The 22,019-nt window shown below is 40.7% G+C and overlaps 1 protein-coding gene across 1 annotated transcript in view; it reads right to left on the bottom strand.

The window, feature by feature from the left end:
* Positions 1-21,497, bottom strand: part of WIF1 (WNT inhibitory factor 1) — a 71,724-nt gene extending 50,227 nt beyond the window's left edge. The window contains exons 1-2 of the mRNA XM_001163469.7: positions 20,633-21,497; positions 20,006-20,145 (exon numbers count right to left, since the gene is read on the bottom strand). Coding sequence (XP_001163469.1) covers positions 20,006-20,145; positions 20,633-20,780 — 288 coding nt within the window. The 5' untranslated portion in view covers positions 20,781-21,497. The remainder of the gene's footprint in view (positions 1-20,005; positions 20,146-20,632) is intronic.
* Between the last annotated feature and the right edge of the window lie 522 nt (positions 21,498-22,019).

Genomic DNA, 22,019 nt, shown 5'->3' with positions numbered 1-22,019 from the left:
TTATCAATACTACTTGGAAAGCTTCATTTGGAGGATTTTTTAAAAGCAACAAAAGCATACTAAAAAAGAGATTCTTGAATAATTCTGTTGGAAGTATGGAGTAGTCATTACGAGCCATTCAGCAATAATGTATGTGCCAAGAGCCCGTAGAATAATTGGCAATTTGACTCAGAAATTCCACTTCTGGAACTCAGTCTTATGGCAGTAATCCTTATACAGAAAAAGTTTTATGCATCAAGTTGTTCTTCATAGTGTTACTTGTAATAGTAAATATATATATATGTGTATATATATATATATATATATAATTTAAACAGAATGTTTAAATAAACCACAGAATAGGGCCAGGCGTGGTGGCTCACACCTGTAATCCCAGCGCTTTGGGAGGCTGAGGTAAAAGGATCACTTGAGCCCAGGAGTTCAAGACTAGCCTGGGCAACATACTGAGATCCCATCTCTACAAAAAAGAAATAATAAAATACCACAAAATATTGTGTAGCCACTTAAAAAAAAAAACCATGTTTACAGAGTATGTGATAACATGGGAAACTACCCTACTGCCCTTAAGCAAAAAACAAACAAAAAAGGACACAAATCTTCTTAGGTGAGTTAACTATATATGAATGCTCTTTTCCCATTCTTCTTTCTCCTTTTTGGTATTTCCCAAATATTTTTAAGGGTGTGCTAATTTATGATGGAAAAATGTAATGAACTTAAAACTCAGTCAGGATTCATAAAAAGACATGGTTATATCCAGGAAATTCAGTACTGCAAACTTTAATGAAGTCCAGTTTATGTTCTTGGTGAGTAAAAGGTTTTGCAAGTTATAGTTACTACAAAGACAACTAGCAATATAAAAACCTCAATTTGTAACAGAGGGACTAAATCTCAGAGTCAGTTTCTCAGTTGTTTGTAAAGAGCCAAGCCGGGAATAAATGTCATGAATATCTAGAAAGAAGCTACCATTTGAGGAGGTCTTACAGGATAAATATTAGTAATATAGCTGTTCTGTCTACCAGCCTCAGAGTAGAACTCCTAAAGTCTGTTTATTAGTCAAATTGAAGACACTGAAATCAAGCTAATAGAGAAACCAGACAAAAACTGCCTAAAATGAATTTAAGAAATTTTATTAACATTAAAATGGCAAACAGTATTTTGAAAAGTTAATTCTGCTCAAAATTTGCTTTATTTTTGCTACAAGTAATTGTATTGTCCGTGCTATTTTTCTTGCTGTGATTTAAATTCAAATGCAAAACTAAGAACAATGCAGAAATGATAGTGATCGAACATAAATCACAGACATTTTAGAGTTGAAAATAAAAAACCCTTATAATTTACCAATGAGGACAAAAGTGAAATACTTGTCTGAGGGCTCAGATAGCTGGTGTGGGAGCTGGGCTGGGAGACAGGTCTCCTGAGGTCAGCTCAGTGTGATACTCTGAGTTTAGAGAGTGGGACACCATTCACTTAGAGTGGCATTTGGGCATCTTGCCAGCATATCCCCCAGCTTGGGATCAGGAGGACCAGCTTTCTTTGGCCTAATGACTTTCACCTAGCACTAACAGCTCATTTATATAAAGGGAAGAAAAGACCCTACTTTTTCATTGTCTACTATGTGTCAAGAATTTTGTACACATTATGCAACTGCATTTTGTTGCCATTGTAAAAAGTAATTTAATTATTTCCTTTTAGTACTTTAAGAAACTGAGGCCCTCAAGAGTTTAGTTGATCAAGATTTAACCTGTGCTGCCTTTTGCTTCTCTTTGATAGTAACTTCTCTCACTAGTGGGCAGGTAAGACAGAATACATGGTATGCTGGTCAAGGTTCTCCAGAGAAACAGAACCAATAGGAGTTATATACAGAGATTTCTTATAAGGAAATTGGCTGACATGATTATGGAGGCTGACAAGTCTCATGATCTTCAGTTGGCAAGCTGGAGTCCCAGGAAAGCCCATGGTGTAGTTCCAGTCTGATGGCCCTTAAGAGCCAGTGTTTCAGCTCGAAGGCAGTCAAGCAGGAGTTCTCTCTCCCCATAGGAGGGGCAGCCTTTTTGTTCTACTCAGGCCTTCAACTGATTGTTGGAGACCCACCCACATTAGGGAGGGCAATCTACTTTATTCAGTCTATGGATTCAAATGTTAACCTCATCCAGAAACAGAAACTCCCTCAAAGACACACACAGAATAATGTATGTGACCAAATTGTCTGGGCATCCCAAGGCCCAATCAAGTTGACACATAAAATTAACATCACACATGATGTTTTTGCCAGTATGTTCAGCTCAGGGCCTTGGACTAGGCAGGCAAGGTCCCCAGGGTGTGAATTTATGGAGGCACTCATTCCTAGGCTCATACAAGCACCCTGAGTGCCTTGCTTGCTGTGCCCTAGTCCTGGCCCTCTGTTCCACCCAAAAGGGTAGTTTCAATCACATCTCTTAGCTTGCAGTGTTTTATATTGGGTGGACAACTATCTATAACCAAGTAAATACCATTCTAGAAAAGCCTTGGATATATAGAGTTTCTGAAACAATGGATGGCAAAAAACATCTAAAATATCAAGTACAAAAATAGATGATGGGTAAGTATTTCTATGTTTACTATGTAATGAAATGGAAATCCACTTATATTTTCCACTCAAAATGTTTCCTTATAATTCAAATAGCATTTATCGACTGGGCCCTTATATATTTTTATTGAAAGGCAAAAGCATTTCTATAAATCACAAACACACAAATCTTTTGTGCGTTATAGAAAAATGCACAACTATTAAAGATTAGGTTTGAATTATTTTACTTTTGGCTAAAGGCCACTTACTGTAAATTATCAGTTATTCCTCATATTTAGTTATCTAAAGTTTCACTAATGCATGATTTTTCCTTAGTTTTTGGGGGGACTGAATGAACTTAATGGGATAAAATAAATGAAAGCATGTTTTAAATGATTAAGTACATGAAAGGCATCATTACTGTTAGCAGAATAATAGAACAATGTCTTACTTCAATTCAGGAGAGCTGTACCAATTTACACTTTGCCTCTCAGTTTATGAGTGAATGCTTCCTCAAACTCTAGACAATATAGGACATGCAATAAACTCTAAACTCAAGCCTGCAGATAACTGAGAAACTAGATAAATGTTCAAACTTTGGGAATCAAAAATATTCCGCCAGTCTGGAGCCAAGTTGATTTTGTTCTATTTGGCTTCTAAACTAGATCTTGAATATGATGATCTGATATATATAGGACTCTACAAATGAAACTGCGTTTTTAAAAACTGATTTGAGTGGACAGGTAGGCCTACCCTTGTGTAATATGGAGGTAAAATAATACACATATATGTACATGTACCTTGGCATTTGACTGCTAGAATTCAAACCCAGGCTCTACAGGTGACTAAGGTGTGACCCTGGGCAAGTTACTTAATTTCCTTGTGCCTCTAACTTCTCACATGTTTAATGGAAATAAAAATAGTGGCTTCAAGCCTGCGTGATTTGGTGACACCCTGTCTCTACAAAAAAAATTTTAAAAGCCAGGCACAGTGGTGCATACCTCTGGTCCCAGCTACCTGGGAGGCTGAAGTGGGAGGATTGCTTGAGCTCAGGAGGTTGGGGCTGCAGTGAATCATGTTCATGCCACTGTAATCCAGCCTGGGCAACACAGCAAGACTCCACCCCACCGCCAAAAAAATGAGTGCCTTTAGCTCACAGAATTGATCCCAGTAATAAATGAGATAATCCATGTAAATTACCTTAGAAGAGCGGCTGGCAGACAGTAAATGCCCCATATATGCCAGTTCTTATTATTAGGTTAAATCACATAAAATTCAAGCATTTTGACCTATGAAAAAAGACAATTTCAAGCAAGTGCAACCATTATTTACCAAAGCCACTCTATTTTAACTTCCCCTGCAGGTATAAACTCTTCTTGGTCAAAGTCTTTATTTAAACTCACCCTCCACAGCACACAGCAAGATACCCTTCATATGCATGCAACAGAATGTCTAAATAAGATGAAGATTCAGAAATATCCTGATTTCAAAGGGCTCAAATTGCAATTCATCATGGATTCTGCAGTCAGACTACCTGAGTGTACATCTTGGCTCTACTACCTACTAGCTGTGTGACCTCAGGCAAGTTATTCAACCTTTTTGTGATCCAGTTGCCACTTTTGTAAAATGAGAATATCAGTAGTGCTTATCTCATAGGGTTGTGAGAATTAAATTAGATAACGATGAAAAATAATAAGCACAATGACTGGCACATGAGCAATACTTAATAAGCATTAGACATTTTCCTCTATTTTCTTCTTCTACTCCTCCTCCTTCCACCCCACCACCCCTTCTTCTTGTTTAGTTCATAATACAAGGTTTACAGGCCAAAATATGATTTTAACATTCTGTAAGTAAGTAAATTTCTAATTCTAGCAATCAACTCTTTTCTCATTAGAGCATAAAGAGTAAAAGACCAGTAAAGTCTATCTGTGACAATTTTATACTTTTGATAAGTATTTAGGAGTCAGGGCTTAAGAAATGCAAAGCTGAATATATGAAGTAGCTGAAGAAATTGGGGGTGTTTATCATAAAGAAAAGATGATTTAAAGGGGATGGGAGCTGGTTTAAAATGCCTGTGGTCTGATTTCAAGTAAGAAAGGGGTTAAAACATACTCCAGTGGCTCCAGAGGACAAGGAGAGAACCAAGACCAGGAATTACTGATGTGACCAGGAGAATAGGAGTAGAGCTCCAATTGGGATTTTGGGTTCAGCTGTGTCTCTGGTGGTCTGTGGCACCCACTGGCATGCATGAGATGCCAGGGACCCACTAATGGGGAGTTTGTTTATGCAGCTGCCTAGGAAATAAGGGGGAAGGAAGTTAGAGGTACACATTGGTACTGAAAGATTCTAAGGCCTGGCCCTAAGGACCAGGCCTGATTTCTACGGGGACATGGGCTGAAGGAACTTAACATTGGTGTACTTCACTGGGCTCAGGGTATTAAGCCATGCTGCCTGTCTGTTTTGTGTTGCTGTAACAGAATAGGCTGGGTAATTTTAAAAGAGTTTATTTAGCTCTTGATTCCGGTAGCTGGAAAGCCCAAGGGCATGGCACTAGCATCTGCTTGGCTTCTGGTGAAGGCCTTGTGTTGTGTCACAATATGGTGGAGAAGCAGAAAGCAAGCAGGTGTTTGCAGAGTAAGGGAAATGAAGGATTTTGTGGGGGCTTGGACTAGTGCACCAGGGTGTAGCTGAGAAGGCTTGACCCACTTTCTAAGAACCCACTTTCATGGAAACTAATCCAGTCTCACGAGAGAAAGCACTCACCCGCTACTGTGAGGGTGGTACCAATAGATTCATGAGGGATCTGCCCCCATGACCCAAACACCTCCCACTGGGCCCCACCTCCCAACACCGCCACACTGGCAATTAAACTTCAAGATGAGTTTTTGCAGGGACAAACCACACCTAAACCATTGGACTGCTTTAGGTACCAAGTGACAAAGTTCAATGCCAAATGAGGAAAGGGGTAGACTCTTCTCCATTCTGCACAGGATACCAAGCTGTTCTGAGGCCATAAGTCCTGTAGAGAATACAGGCCAGCTTGACCCTTGAGTGTTTACAGCTTAAGAAGCATGGACAGATTGCACTCAGATCTGAGAAGCAGACTTCTCACCAGTGGCACCATGGGTCAGGATATCTCCATTCAGGATGGCATATGTGGAACTCTTCCAAGGACTCACAGAATTAGCTGGTCTTTGCAAGGGAAAAAGTATGAGTAAATGAAACAGAATGCCTGCATGAGCAGTAGAGGGGACAGGTTGGCACTTCAGAGTATAAATGCAAGGTAGGAATCTCCAAATGTAAGCCCACAGGCTGGTAGAGCCCAGGGATATTCAAGTTATACTGGGAAGACAGATTTGGACTCATTTATGAAAACAACTTTCTATGATTAACAGAATCATATATATATATGATCATATATAGATATATATATTTTTTTTTTTTTGAGATGGAGTTTCACTCTTGTTACCCTGGCTGGAGTACAGCGATGTGCCTCGGCCCCCCAGTTTCAAGTGATTATCCTGCCTCAGCCTCCTCAGTAGCTGGGATTACAGGTGCTCGCCACCACGCCTGGCTAATTTTTGTGTTTTTAGTAGAGATGGGGTTTCACCATGTTGTCCAGGCTGGTCTTGATCCACCTGCCTCGGCCTCCCAAAGTGTTGGGATTACAGGCGTGAGCCACTGCGCCCATCCCAAAAATATTTTTTAAACCCCAACTTAATGAGCTCCCTGCCACTGGGCATGTTCAACCAGAGGCTGAGAGACCACAATTCATTGATACTTTGGAGAAAGATTGAGCTCACTGAGTTGGATGAGCTCTGGAATCTCTTCCAACTCTGCTCTTCTGTGTCTTCTAAAGATACAGCCAGAGAAGGCAAAGAAGAAATTGGATGAACATGGAGAGATAACTCAAAACTTGACTTCTGCCGAAATTTGAGCAATTACTTAAAAGAAAAAGAATATGTAATCGGTGTGTAATGAATCATTCACATTTTTAATGAGGATAAGTTCTAACTTTTGAGGAGTTTTAATTGTATCAGTGGCAATGAATTTGGGAAACTTTATTTTCCAACCTACTGAATATAGTAATGAGCTATTGAAATGAGTGACATAAAGATCACAAATGGGCTTCTGTTACACAGAGAGCACCTGCAAGCTTAAAAAAACAATGTTGAGATGAAAAATTCCATAAAGAAGTAACTTTTACATTGCCATCTGCTGGTTACTGCTATAAGTGACAGCAATATAAATACAACCTCAATCCTAATTGAGTTCTAACTGTGAATAAAAATATTGATTGCTTCAATGTGCTTCAAACATGCAGGAATCAGAGTAATTCTACATGTCTATTGGGATCCATCTGGTTATTGTCTAAAGCAGGAGATGTCCTGTCCTGGCACAGTGGCTCATGCCTGTAATCCCACCACTTTGGGAGGCCAAGGTGGACTAATCACTGAGGTCAGGAGTTCAAGACCAGCCTGGCCAACATGCTGAAACCCTGTCTCTACTAAAAATACAAAAATTAGCCAGGCATGGTAGCTCCTGTAACCCCAGCTACTCAGGAGGCTGAGGTGAGAGAATCACTTGAACCCAGGAGGTGGAGGTTGCAGTGAGCTGAGATCACGCCATTGCACCCCAGCTTGGGTAACAGAGCAAGACTCCATCTAAAAAATTAAAAGTTAAACATTTTTAAAAAGTAGGAGGTTTCCTACCTGGACTTGGCTTCAGATGCGAATCCTCCCAGTGGCACATCCATTATTGATACTGAAATAGCCCTTGGAAACAAGGCATCCTAATAAGCACTAAAATATATGTTTATTTAGGCCTGCCTTCAGCTCCCACAAACAAGTTTCCTCAAGAGTTGTTCTAGATGTTTCATTTGGAAGAACTGACTTGCTCTGTCACCTGGTGGTATAGTGACATTTGTCATATTCATCTCCAAAGAATTAATGGCAAGTCGAAGGCAGACTATAGTAGGCCCAATTATCTCAAGTACATAAAAGCCATGAAGTTAAGCAGAGCAAAAGTTGTTCCACTTGTTAGTATCTTAGTGTGACAGTCTCAGAGTATGCTCTGAAGAACACCAGGAACCCTATGCAGATAATTCACTCCTCTCCCAGCCGAGTTAATGCTCCTTTCTCAGTACTTTCATAGCACCTTCTTCATACTGCAATTACAATACGTTTAATATTGTATTGTTATATGGGTTATATCTGTTTCCACATTAGACTGTGATCCCCTTGACAGCAAGCATCATATCCAATTTACATTAGTCTTGTTCATTTTCAACCTAAGCTTTGGTGTTAGACAGGACCTGAATAAATATTTACTGAGTGGAGGTCAAAAGAAGGAAGGGTGATAGGGCAGATGAGAAGGGGAAGGAGGATTCACTCTTCAAAATCAATGTTTCCATTCTCCACTTCATGTCTTAGCTTCAGAGTCAAATTTTTTTCAATTGTCTACCAGACTTTGCCATCTGAATGTTCAGTAGAAAATATGTATCCAGGAATTTCCAAATGGATCCCCATGTGTTTGCAGCCCAAACTGTTCTGCCCTTGCTCTAGTTATTGATTTCTTAGTTACGACATCATTATCCATGCAACAATCTCAAAGTCATCTCTATTCCCTCATTTCCATTAACACCCATGCTCAATAAGTCCTGTCGATTACACCTCCCCTCCCTCTCCACTGCCTTCCTTGGTTCAGGTGCTCCTCACCTTTCATGGTATCTCAAATAATTTCCTAATTGGCTCCTTGTCCTTAGTCAAGCATCCCATCATCTACCTCCATCTGTCACCAAAGTTACCACTCATAGACAGAACTGTTGAATATTCCTGGACTCTACCAGTCAATAGGCTTACATTTAGAGAGTCCTACCTTACATTTATACTCTGAAGTGCTAACTTGTCCCTTCTATTGCTCCTGTAGTAACTCTGTTTCATTTACTCCTACTTTTTCCCGTGCAAAGACCAGCTAATTCTGTGAATTCAGATACAACATTATTATCTACTTTTAAGCATTCGATGGCTCTGATTATCTATAAGACAAAGTCAACTGTGGCATACCTAAGTTGTCATAATCTTTCCCAAACTTATTTCTTAGACCCATATTCCTCAGTTCTGTTCCATAAAACCTAACTGTTCTAAATAATTGTCATTTTCCAACTACACCAATGATTCTCAGTTATATGTATTTCCCTATGGGTTATTCATTATACTTAAAGTGCCCACCTCAGCCCCACCCTCCTTGGCCACTCTGCCTACTAAACATCTTTCATGACTCAGGTCTGCTGTTACCTCCTTGGTGATGTCTTCTCCAGCAGATAAGTAATTGCAAATTTACCTGATCAGTAGCAAAATCCTCTAGCTTTATACTCTCATAGCATCTTTCTTAGGGCATTATGGCCTATATGAAGTCTCTCTACAAATTAGGTGGAAGTGCCCCCTATGGACAGAGGCAGCTCTGTATCCAAACTTAAGAAGTGAGGTATGGGCTGGATTTCAGCTCCCACTTGCCCCTTTGGTTGGGTTCCCATATACATACATAATACCACAGTTATTATGATTGCTTTATTGATGCCACAGTCTTCTCCCCAGCTGGTGACTTCCTGAAGCCAGTTAGATCAGTTAAAGCTTGTATTCTTAGGACCAAAGACATACTAAGCACTGACAAATGTTCTTTGAATTGTTACTTTTTGGAATGAGAAATATTCCAAAAGTTGTCAGAGCAGATCTGAGGAAAGTCTCTGAAGTATATAAATATGTGTATAAGTGTTCTTACCTATGTGATCTTGGGCAAGTAACTTAATTTCTTTCTTCTCTTGTTTCCTCGTCTACAAATTGGGGAGAATAAGAAATGCCTGTCTCAGGGTTACTATGCAGATTCACTGAAGATTCACTGTAAAGCACTTAGAAGAGTGCCCGGCCCAGAGTATATACCATGTAACTAATGACAGTAATAGGTTACACAAAGAGTATTTGGAGGTGAATCTTTTTAAATTTGGCAACAAACAATACAATTTTGGAGAAGAGAATCTTTATGCTTTGATTTCTGAAAATCTGGAGACAGATCTTGCATTTGTATAAAGATATTATCATTAATGTTAAATGACTGAAGTTGTTTTACTTCAGAGATAGAATCATAATATTTTAGAATTTGAAAGTTTAGAGATAATCCAAACTGCTTTTCTTATACATAAAAGTGTTAGGGCCTAAATGGGTTCAGTGACTTTTCCACAGTGTTTCTCCATCTGGCCCTGACCACATGTCCAGCCTCATGTCATCATCCCTCCCCTGCCCCCTGCCCCCTTCCCCTGGCCCCCAATATTCTCCTTTCCACACAACAAGCCCCAGCCTCATTAACATTTCCCAGAATGCACTTTCACAACTCTGTTGACCCTGCCTGTGGTAGCCTTTCTCCCTGTGCCTTCCTCCCATCTCAGCTCATTAAACAGCTTCACGAACATCCTTTGAGCTCCAGTTCCACTGTTACATGTCTCCTCAGTGAAGACTTCCTCTACTCCACCAGCCCAAACTAGCTGCATCCCCCTCTGTGCTCCTAGAGCTCTGTGTTCATACATCGGTTTCGCACTTATCAGAGCAAGGGCTGGATCCTAGCTGCCCAGGTTTAAATCCCAGCTCTGACACTTACTAGTTGTGTGACCCTGGTCGTCTGTGCCTCCGTTACCTTATCTGTCCAAAGGGAATCATAATGAGACCTACCTCACTTATTCATTCATTCAACAAATAATTTTCAGCTGCCTACTATGTGCCAGGAGCTGTTCCGGGACCTGGAGATATATGGTGAACAGGACCAAGTCCTTGCTCTCATGAGCTTACATTGAATGGAAAAGTTAATCAATTAAAACCTATTATAATCAAGTATTACCATTATTCTAAGAGCCATGAAGAAATATTCAGCAGAGTAGGAGACTCAGAGTGATGGAAAGAATGGTGGCTGTTTTATTAGAGAGGGGAGTCAGGGGAAGCCTCTCAGAGGAGTGACATTTAATCAGAGACATGGGGGAAGCCAGGGAGCAAGCCCTGCAGAAATCTGAAGGGAGTGCATTCTAGGCAGAGGAAACTTCACGTGCAAAGGCCCTGAGGCAGGAAAGGTGAGCCTGGGGTCAGGGGATAGGATAGCTAACAGGGCTACTTCCAAGTCAGTGAAGCAGAGAAGAGAAAATGAGGCACTCCTTGTTCCTGGCACCAAGATTTCCAGATTTTTATCTTCTAAATATTTCTCTAACCTCCTCTTCACCCCTGATCTCCTCTCAATCCCAGATTTCTCTCCTTGCAGTTGAGCTACCCTCAAAACTACCCTCCACCCTGTGATGAGATAATCTAAACATGTATCTCCAACCCCATTTTCCGCTCCTTTCTACTTTTTCATTATCTGACCTGCCACTGCCTATAGACTAAAGTCCCAGGTGCCTTCACAAGATGGACAAAGCCCTCTAGAAGATAGCCCTGGTTACCTCACCACTTCCTACCTTATACTACACACTCCAACCACACCAAAGTACCAGTTCCCCCAGAAAACTATATTTCTGGTCTCTATGCCTTGCCCCAAGCTGTTTCCTTTCCCTAAAAACCATCCCCTCTTCCATGTTTTTGCTTGGCTAACTCAATAGTGAGACTCAGCTCTGGAGTTACTTTTCCTCTGTGCCCACATCATCACCTGGGAATACTTCAGTACTTCCACTTTCCAGGAATTGTTAAGGGGATATGTTTATATATCTGTCTCTCCAGTTAGCTTCTAATTTTCTCAAGAGCAGATAACTGGTTCTTAATCATGTTTTACCCCCAAGGCATGATTTGTGTTCTGGCCCAGGGCAGCTAAGCAAACTACACTCATCTCCTTTCTCATGCTGCCAGCTTAGGAACTTACCCTCCTTCCACTGTCCCTTTGTCCCAGGCCTACAACACATAGCTACCCTGTGAGATTTTATTCAGATGAATGGGTTTCAAAAGATGCCTAACAATTTCCAAGATTCTTTCATCACATTCATCCAGAAAATCCAAAGAGAAGATAAAATGTACAGCTCAGAAGGACAGACATCCATATGTCTAGCTGAGAAAAACAGGAAGGACAGTAATTGTCCTGTGACTTCAGAGTTTGTGCTAATAGTAAGTTTTAAAAGGAAATCAAATATTTGAAGATGCAGGCTTATTTTAAATCCATTTCCAGTGTTCAGCTTCTCATTTTGTAAACTTAAGGATCACTTGCCAACTTTAATTTCTACACTTCTCTTGTACTTTTCCTGGTACTTAAAAAGGTAGTGTAGAAGTTGAGAATAGATGCTAAATCAATGTTTTCCAATTAACATATTATTTTCCTTATTTAAGCTCCCTTTTATGTTATGTTCAAAGTTCTAGACTCCATTAAAAATGAAATTATTTTTAGTTCTATGCACTTACAAAAAGAATTTTTTTACAGTTCCCTGCTCTAATCACACACACACACACACACACACACACACACACACACCATCCTGGAGCTGAGACTAATCATTGCAACTCTTTTGAAAGTTTATTAAGAAAGAAGAGCTAAATGAGGGTTGTGGAAAAACTGTTGCCGACCCAACACATACTCAACGATTTACTCAATACAAATTTGCAACATGTTGAGTTCACTCTCTCCATAGCCAAGAAGAGAGAAACTTCCCTGAGTTGCTTCTATCTTCTACTTCTTTTCCCCCAGACTCTCTCTCCATTATTTGGCCCTGACCTCCCTTCACTGGGCTTCCATTACTTCTCAGATGAGATACAAAGCCCCTTATGATCACCCAGAATATATTTTCCCCTCTAAGACCTCCAAGCATTAGGACATCCTGAGCTCTTCCCTGGGGAGGCATTTTCCTCCCTTGCTGATGGGACTCATTCTTTGGGATTAATTCAAACATCACTTGCTCAGTGAGCTCAGTGAAGTAGCCCTGGCTCCCTTCCTTCCCCAGGCAGGAAGAAGAGTGGCTTCCTTTGGCCACCCAGCCAATCCTTGTACTTCCTAACCTCATTTGGATGAGTGAGATTAATATTTGTTTTCTAGAGTACAAGCTCCCAGAGGGCAGGTACTGGGTTTATTTCTCTTTGTATGCTCTGCACCTGGCTCTGTATTTGTTGATTGAGTGCTTGAGTCGGAGAGAAAGGCTGCACGGGAGAACAACTTGCCATCCACCAAGGTTCTATAGGAATGTAAGCAAGTTACTCACATGTAACTTTACTGAGTTGGCTAAATTACTGCAGTAAAAGAAGCCCTGAACTGATAAGGCCTCTTCCAGAGGTCTGGCAACAGGATAAGGGACATTTTTGCTGAACTCAGTCCTCAAAGTTTTTCCCTAACCACACCCATCTTATTCATCAGGGACAGTTAAGTTAAATCAGTTTGATCCAAAACAAAATGCTTTATTGGATATCATACCTTTCTGCTTCACCACAACAATTTCAAAGATTTTATTTGTGCAAGCAATTTAGAATCAGGAATAAATAGGGAGGGTGCCAGCAGAGGGTTTGTTTACGTGCTTTTACACCACCGTGAAAGGAAGACACAGCAGAGTTTACATTTATGCCATGTAAATTGCCATAGAACCAGATGTGGCTTACAAGGTACCTTGTAACTCATCTCCTCTAAGCAATAAAGTCTTTTTTTTTCCTTCTGGCAAAAGTTTGAGAAACTTACTGCTGTTTTCTATCAGCAGATACAACAGATGGCTGGCACATGCCTGCTTTGCTAAATGAAATGGGCTCTCTGCAGAATTACTCTTTGATCCCTAGTGGCATGTCTACAACACCACAATGCAAATACCACAGCATAGCAGAATCTAAACGTTAAAGGTTGAAAGCTGTGCTTTTGATATGAGTACCTCCTGAAAAAAATCATGCCCACAGTATGTAAACATACTCACATTCCCACTTTGAAACCATGGAACAGGGGTCAGAAAATGAGGCATTTCCTCCATTTGGTGACATAAAACCACCACTAAGGTATGACAGCAAACTCCAGGAGTGCAAAGGTATGAAACCACTTGGGTCATAACTACCAAAACAATCATAACTCTATTAGGAAAAAATGTAGACAGTACACATTAAGGGATTTCCATAATAATAATAAGTGTTACCATAACTGCAGGGTTGGAAAGAAGTGTTTAAGGGTGTTTGGCAGTTCCTTTGAAGTTGGAGAGGGAATTCTTGAATTAAAATTTACCCTATTTTTTTAATTTTTTTTTTGGTTTACGTCAAGGGGAGAAAGGGAAAAAAAAACACACTTTTAATATAAGTCTCTAACTCCAGTCCAACGGGAAACTTGAGAGTGCAAACTGTAGCCAATTTAATGGGACCAGTGTTACATCACATCAAACACCATATTACAGAAACAGATCAGTAGGATGATTCTGTTTTTTATAAAATCAGCAAATATGTGAGTCCATTGTCAGAGAAATGGCCTGTTTCTGTTTTCCCTTTTTTCCAGTGGTACTTTTCTCACTTTAAAGGTGAATTTGGATGATACTAACTGGAATCATTCACAAAGACACCAGTATCCAGACAAAGTTCTTAAGCCTTTGTTATATTTGATTTTTAAATTATTGTTGTTGTTACTTCTGATAGTTTTCAGTAATTCAAGAAGTTTTTTTAAATTGATAGGGAGCTACGCTAGTGTCACTAACTCATTTGTAATAAACCTTACATGTTGGAAAATGTTCCACTTGATACGCTCTCTCTTGAGCATATCTAATATTTTCTATTTTCAGTGGTTATACATAAAAATGAAGAAACACATTCCTGCAGTTTAACTCAATAAAGTCAGTTATTGTACGGTATATACATGACCTCCCACATCCCCAGGGCAGCAGACAAAATTCTCCTGTTCTTTTCCTGTATCCACAGCAACACTTCAGTTTTGTTTTTAAACATGTGGAGATTCAGAAAAATGAAGGTACCCCACTGACTTTTAGTAGTTATAAGAATTCTGCACACTATACATGATAAAAAGCACACTTTAGGATCTGGACCTGTTGGTACAGATGTCTAGAGCTTGCCTAGCAATCCAGGTGTTGGGTTTGAAATTAATATTGGTTGATTATCATCACCCAGAGAATTTCTATTCCATAGACACCAGTTTCACCCCAACCCTTGCCATCTATCTTAGAAATCCAGGCCCTTGGTCACAAGGAGGTTGGAAAACTAGTACAGATGGCTCAGCATAAATCCTTTGTCATTGCTAAAAAAAAAAAAAAAAAAAAAAAAAAAGCAACATCAAAAGGGATGCCCTATTAACTAAGTACTAGATTCCTAGTACCTTAGCATATTTATGCAGGTGATAGAACATATTATAGTTATCAAGATCAAATCTATGTGACCTTTGTAAGTAAAGATCTATTTATATAATCTACATAAATAAAAACCTTTTGGCCTTACACCAAATTGGTTCATATGGAAATCAGTAGTGGTATCCTAATGTTCGATTCTGATTTGTCTAACAAAACTTCTCATTAAATTTTTACTTGAAAGCCATTGGGCTTAGAAAGGGTTATTTTCCAAATAAAATGTTTAATTAGTGCCTTATTTAGAAAACTAAAGTTGTTGCTCATGGCCCCTGCCTGTCTCAAATTTAGAGAAAAATAATAAAGCATGCCTCATTGAAAGATATCATCTATTGAAAAGTTTTATACAAGAATAAAGAGTATTTTCCATTAATTACTAAAAATCCATTAAGGCTAAGCTTTTGCAGTAGAAATTCTTTTCTCATCTAAAAGCCTTGAGAGGAGGCATGTCAGAAAATGAGTATCAGAAGGTTAAATGGAGGCAAAGTTGTCCATGAAAAATGGGAATCGCAGGGAGAGGGAGAATTCAGGAAAAATGATTTCAGGCAAGAAAGATTTGGGGGGACCTCAAAAGAAATTGATGAGAATCTGATGAGCATTAATAAATTCTTTGGTCTCCACAGTTACGATGACCCATGAAAATCATTGGTGTTATCATTTTGTTGAGTGATAAGTAGTGTAAAAATGATACCAGATAATAAAGTATTTATAATACAAAACATCATACAATTTTAAACTCACACACTGTTTATACACATTTGATGTAAAATAATCTTTTAAATTACAAATGAATTCATTGTAGAAAAACCAAAACATAATAGATGAAGATGTAACTGGTGTTTACATCTTGGAAGATCAGATGTTAATTTTTTCTTTATCTGCCAACATATTTTGTAATGGAATCAAACAGAATATACTATATTATACACCAGGGGTCCCCAACCCTCGGGGCACATGTCAGTACTGGTCCATGGCCTGTTAGGAACCAGGCCGCACAGCAGGAGGTGAGCAGTAGGTGAGTGTTCCCCATCACTCGCATTACTGCCTGAGCTCTGCCTCTGTTAGATCAGCAGCGGCATTAGGTTCCCATAGAACTGTGAACCCTGTTGTGAACTGCACATGTAAGGGATCTAGGTTATGCACCTTTTATGAGAATCTAATGCCTGATCATCTGTCACTGTCTCCCATCACCCTCAGATGGGACCATCTAGTTGCAGGAAAACAACCTCAGGGCTCCCACTGATTCCACATTATGGCGAGTTGTATAATTATTTCATTACATATTACAATGTAATAATAATAGAAATAAAGTGCACTATCCATGTAATGCACTTGAAACATCCTGAAACCATCCCCCATCCTGTTCATAGAAAAATTGTCTTCCACCAGGCGTGGTGGCTCACGCCTGTAATCCCAGCACTTTGGGAGGCTGAGGCGGGTGGATCACAAGGTCAGGAGTTCAAGACCAGCCTGGCCAACATGGTGAAACCCCGTCTCTACTAAAGATACAAAAACTAGCTGGGCATGGTGGCACATGCCTGTAATCCCAGCTACTCAGGAGGCTGAGGCAGGAGAATCGTTTGAACCTGGGAGGCAGACGTTGCAGTGAGCCAAGATCACCCCACTACACTCCAGCCTGGGCGACAGAGTGAGACTCTGTCTCAAAAAAAAAAAAAAAAATTGTCTTCCGTGAAACCAGACTCTGGTGCCAAAATGGTTGGGGACCACTTTTATAAACTACTTAATTTGTATGAGACTCTTCCCATGGCCCCAAATGGATGTCTAGAATATCCTTACAACTGCTTCATTTTATTATTCTGCCACTATTGCTGGACCCTAAGTTGTATCTATTTTTTAATTTTTATAAACAGCATGATGAGGAACACTCTTGGACCTAAATTTTTATTTATATCCATGCTTATTTCCTTGGCATGAATCTCTGGATGTAAAATTGTCCAGTCAAAAAGTCTATACCCTGCCTTTTGCCATCAGATTCTAACAGCCCTGCAAAAAGGTTTACATGCACATTAGCAGCATATGATAATGCACTATTCTCCACATACTAAAACCACTTTTAAAAGATCTGACGAAGTTGATGTGGGGAAATGAATCTCACTGTAATTTTTATTTGCATTTGTTTGAAGTGGAACACAAGATGCATTTTAAGTGGCACCAAGAACACTTTGGGTTACTGTAGTGGTCCCCCACTTTTGGGCACCAGGGACTAGTTTTGTGGAAGACATTTTTTCCATGGACCGGGCGGTGGAGGAATAATTTCTGGATGCTTCAAGCACATCATATTTATCATGCACTTTATTTCTTTTATTACTACATTGTAATATGTAATGAAATAAGCATATAACTCACCATCATGTAGAATCAGTGGGAGCCCTGAGCTTGTTTTCCTGCAACTAGACGGTCCCATATGGAGGTGATGGGAGACAGCGATAGATCATCAGGCATTTGATTCTTATAAGGAGTGTGCAGCCTAGATCCCTCGCATGTGCAATTCACAATAGGGTTCACACTCCTATGAGAATCTTATGCTGCTGTCGATCTGACAGGAGGCGGAGCTTAGTCAGTAAGGAGAGGGATGGGGAGCATCTGTCAACGCAGACAAAGCTTCAGTCACTGGCGTGTCACTCACCTCCTGCTGTGCTGCCCAGTTCCCAACAGGCCATGGACCAGCACTGGTCTGTGGCCCAGAGGTTGGGGATCCTTCGTTACTGGACTAATAATTTATTGGAAGTAAATAACACCTTACTGCTTCTATAAGGTCTTCAATCCTGAGGTTATTTTAATGTTGTCCACATGTTGCTAAAACACTTAAATATAAAATTTAAAACTTCATTAATGAGCTATGTGTTTTGTTTATGTATTGTTGAAATGCCTAAATATTTGATATCATTTGGATGAAATAATCAGATAATGAAATGAAATTTTCATTTTCCATGTAAATGTTTTGATGTGGTTTGGCTTTAGCCATAGATACCTTTCAAAATACTAATTGGTATTGAAGTCATTTTTCCCATCTTCAGAATTTCTGTGCATTTCAAAAATTATGGTGCTGGGATCACGTAACTTTAGTAAGCAAAATTAGCCATACTTAAATAATATTAAACATAAAAAAATAATATTTTAAAGCATCTTGCTGCTTGGTATTGTGTAGATTCTTCTCCCTCACCACCCTTTCCCCAGAAAGCAGATTTTATGTAGTTAGTTGTGGTAACCTATTCAAAGCCGAATGAGTAGAGAGAGAAAGGTAGCTTAATTGAGGTGCTAACATTGTCCTGCATCATTAGATCATACACATAGGTGAGCAACACTTAAGCAGGAGAAAAAAATATTACAAACTTCCTCTTCATGCCAGTTCCACTCTCCTCCCTAATCCCCTGCAGGACATATTCCTGAGATTGTATGACATGTCAGTCCATTTTGTACTCACCAATATGCCAATATTTGCAAACATGCATTATACTGTTAAGCAATAGGATAAAAGCAACATGGAATTTAAGCCTTTGCTTCAAATTCTATTCTTCAACAGACAAACATAAGTGAGAGAGAAAGAGATAGAGAGAGGAGGGAGGGAGGGGGGAGAGAGAGAGAGAGAGAGTGCGCGCGCGAGAGAGCTATTGGCACTTTCTGCTTTTCCTACAGTTAACCAGTTACCAAACCCTTTCAGATGGAAGGGTGCAGTTCAAACTGCCTTTTATTGATTCTTATGAACCCATAAAGGTATAGGTTAAAAAATGTCTTTTCAAAAATATAGAATTAATTGGCCACTTAGTTAATGACCATCTGATGAGCGGTCAGCCATAAGTAAACAGATACAGCTGAAAAGGAGAAAATGAAAGGCCATTCGTTGGTTTATTACTGATTTCACAATATTCCCAACTTAATTGTTTGTGAAGTATCTATGAAGAGGGACTTGTAGGGAGAAAAGGAATAATCTCCCTATAGAGCAATGGAAACCTCGATGAACCTATCTGCAAAATGGGGGTATTAACAATAGATGATTTTCCTGTTATAAACCTCAGTGAATCCAAAACCTCAATTTTTTTTAACCACATAGCAATGGAAGTGTTGAAGGGTCTAGATTTGATCTATTTCAGAAGAAGAAGAAAAACAGAACAGACTTGAAGGGAAAAAGACAGCTAAAAAGGTCATGTCTATACCATAACAGGTAATTAGAGGGAAACAAAGTCGTTTCTCAATTCAAAATAGTTATTTTTTATAAAGTTATTTTATCACATTCTTCTTGAAAATAATCATTTAAGGAACTTTAGAATAAAAGACCTCAAAATGTGGTTTTAATTATAATTATAATGATTTTCATAGTAGACACATTTTACCAACTAATAAGCTAAAGAATGCATTGCTTACCATTTGTCCTCTAGAGTAAATTCTCCAATTGTACAAAAGAAATTAAATTTACATAAGCATTTTATTCTTTCTTTCTAAAATTAGAAGCCATAAAAATGTACAAAAGGTAACATATAAAAGATGCTAATGTGCTAAGGAATAAAAGGAATGCTTCTTCATAAAAAATAGATTCCAGTTTTCTTTTCCATATGAAAGCATTTAAAATGGTAACTTGAAAACATAGGCTGCAATATTTTATAACGTTCTTACATGACACCTTTTGGGTCTAACTTCTACCAGAAATATGCAACATTCACGTTCCAGTGAATAACATTCAACATACTGACTTTTTAGAAGTGCACAATGTCAAAAATACTTACAGACTTTAAAATTTGTTGTAAAGTATGAAGAATGTCACAAGTGATTAGAAACTACTATGCAAAAAGAGTCCTTTAAGTATGTTAAATTTTAATGTCAATGATCACAGAAACACAGTGATGTTGGTATTGGAGGTCTTTATATTTCCAGCAGCCTCAGGACACTGAGTCTTATCAAAATAATGGGCTTAGGCACAAGGCTTGCTCTTTTCTTTTGAAAATCATTAATTTATATGGCAACTTGAAATAAATGGAAATTAATTCTTTATTTGCTTTGGCAATCAGATGAGAAATTTCTCTTAATAACTGTAAAATGTACCAGGCTACACACTATACAGTACTATTTCCACCTGCCATAAGGCAGTGGAAATATTAAAGGGTAATTTTCTCAGAACTTACCTGCCCTGCAGCTTGCCAGGTAAAATTCATGGAATGGATATTGACAGGAATAGCTGGCATTCTCTGTTGCGCTTTTCTGAAATCATGTGTAAAAGGTGCCATTTTCCCCTCTGAAACAATCAGGATATCTTCTTCAAATCCTGGTTTTTAAAATAATAAAACGATCAAACCAGGTAGACTTGAAATCATCTAAATCAGAAGTTTCAAGCAAAAAGAAAACCAAAGAATTAGTGTGGGTCATTTCTGTTCACAAGCATCTGCCTTCAGTACCATCAGCGCTACTAAGATTAATTTTTCTCTGTGGATGATGAGAATGATGCCAACAGACCCATGCTTTCAGGGAAAAGGGATGGACATGGAGTTAACCGACGCAAAAAAATGCTGGGTGCACCTAAAAACGCAGGGCTATAAAAATTAACAACAGCATGATCAGAACACTAGATCAGCTTTGGTTTCTTAAAAGAGAAGTTTATAAGCTTTCAGATGGAAAATATCTAATTAAAAGAGGGGAACACTCTTTTATGGAAATTAAGTTTTAAAACACAAGAAACGCAGGTATCCCTCTTTCTTGAAGAGTGGAGAGAGGAGGACACAGGCAGGGGAAGGCGCTGGAGGCGGGGGCCTTACCTATGAGTACTCTTGCCTGGTGAGCATCGATCCATAGGTACAGGCTCTCCTCCTGCGGCGGCCCGGCCTCCGCCCGCAGTGCCAGCAGGCACAGGAGGATGCTCCAGAGCCAGAGCGCGGCGGCAGGGAAGGCGCTCCTCCGGGCCATGCTGCTCAGGACCTCCTCGCTGCGGGGAAAACTCCTCGTGCCGCACCTACGCAACCTGGCGCCCTCAGATACTCTGCTGCGCTGCAGCTCCCTCAGCCAGGGCTGTTCCCGTTTAGACGGCTGGGCGCGTCGCCTCCCGGCCTGGGTGCCAAGGAGCCTGCGAGAGCAGGAGGAGGGGGCAGGCAGGACGCGGGAGGAGGAGGGGGGGACCAGCGGGCGCGAGTCGCGCAAGAAGATGGGGCGCGGGCGGGAGTGGGGGCGGCAGAGACGTAAGACTGGCAAAGCTGGCGAGGCCAGCAGTCAGCGGGGCAAATAGAGCGAGAACAGAAGAGCGGGAAGGGCTGGCGCGAGCGAGGTGCGAGCGAGGAGTGGGGCCCGCGAGGCCCGGGCGGCCGCCACTTGGGGGCGCTGTGGGGCCCCCCGGGGGCGGGGCCGCGAGGGACCCCCGAGGCTGCATTCACAGTGCGGTGCGCCCAGTGGAGCGCCCGCGAAGTGGGCGTGTAGGGCTGGTGGACCCGGAGAAGGGCACTCAGAGACCCCTGGGACATCACTCGCCACCTCCTCGGGCCAAGGGAGGCTTCGGGGGAGGGAAATGGGGAGAGCAGACAACGCTGGGCTTGACTGAGTGCTGATGATGGTGATGGTGATGATGATGATGATGATGATGATTGATGATGAGGGTGATGACTCCTGTTCCTCCTCCGGCGCTCACTGAAGACGCAAATTGCCCTTCGTCTCCCTTTCAGCCAGTAGGATTTCTTTCTCCGCCAACCCTATGAGCTCCGTTCTGCGATAGGCTGGCACTTTGCGCGCTCCCAAGCAGTTAAAACTCGAGGCTCGACTGTCCGGTGGTGCCGATGGCAGGCGCTGGCCTTGGCTCGAGGCGCAGGGCGTCCAGCTGGTACTTGCCCGACACCCAGCATTTGGGGATGCCCGTCTGTCTCCCTGATAACCCGGCAGTGCCCGAAAGAGTGCCCTGGGCCCTGGACGATAGCTGTACCTGACCCTCCGGGGTAGGGCTCCTCTAACATCGTGAATATCTTCACGTTTGCTGATATTTTTTAAAAGTTGCTGAATTCGGCCGGGCGCGATGGCTCACGCCTGTAATCCCTGCACTTTGGGAGGCCAAGGCGGGCGGATCACCTGAGATCAGGAGTTCGAGACCAGCTTGGCCAGCGTGGTGAAACTCCGTCTCTACTAAAAATGCAAAAATTAGCTGGGCATGGTGGCGGGGGCCTG

This window comes from Pan troglodytes, chromosome 10 (assembly GCF_028858775.2).
Source record: "Pan troglodytes isolate AG18354 chromosome 10, NHGRI_mPanTro3-v2.0_pri, whole genome shotgun sequence".
Taxonomy (NCBI): Eukaryota; Metazoa; Chordata; class Mammalia; order Primates; family Hominidae; genus Pan; species Pan troglodytes.
This window is presented reverse-complemented; position numbering and strand designations above follow the sequence as displayed.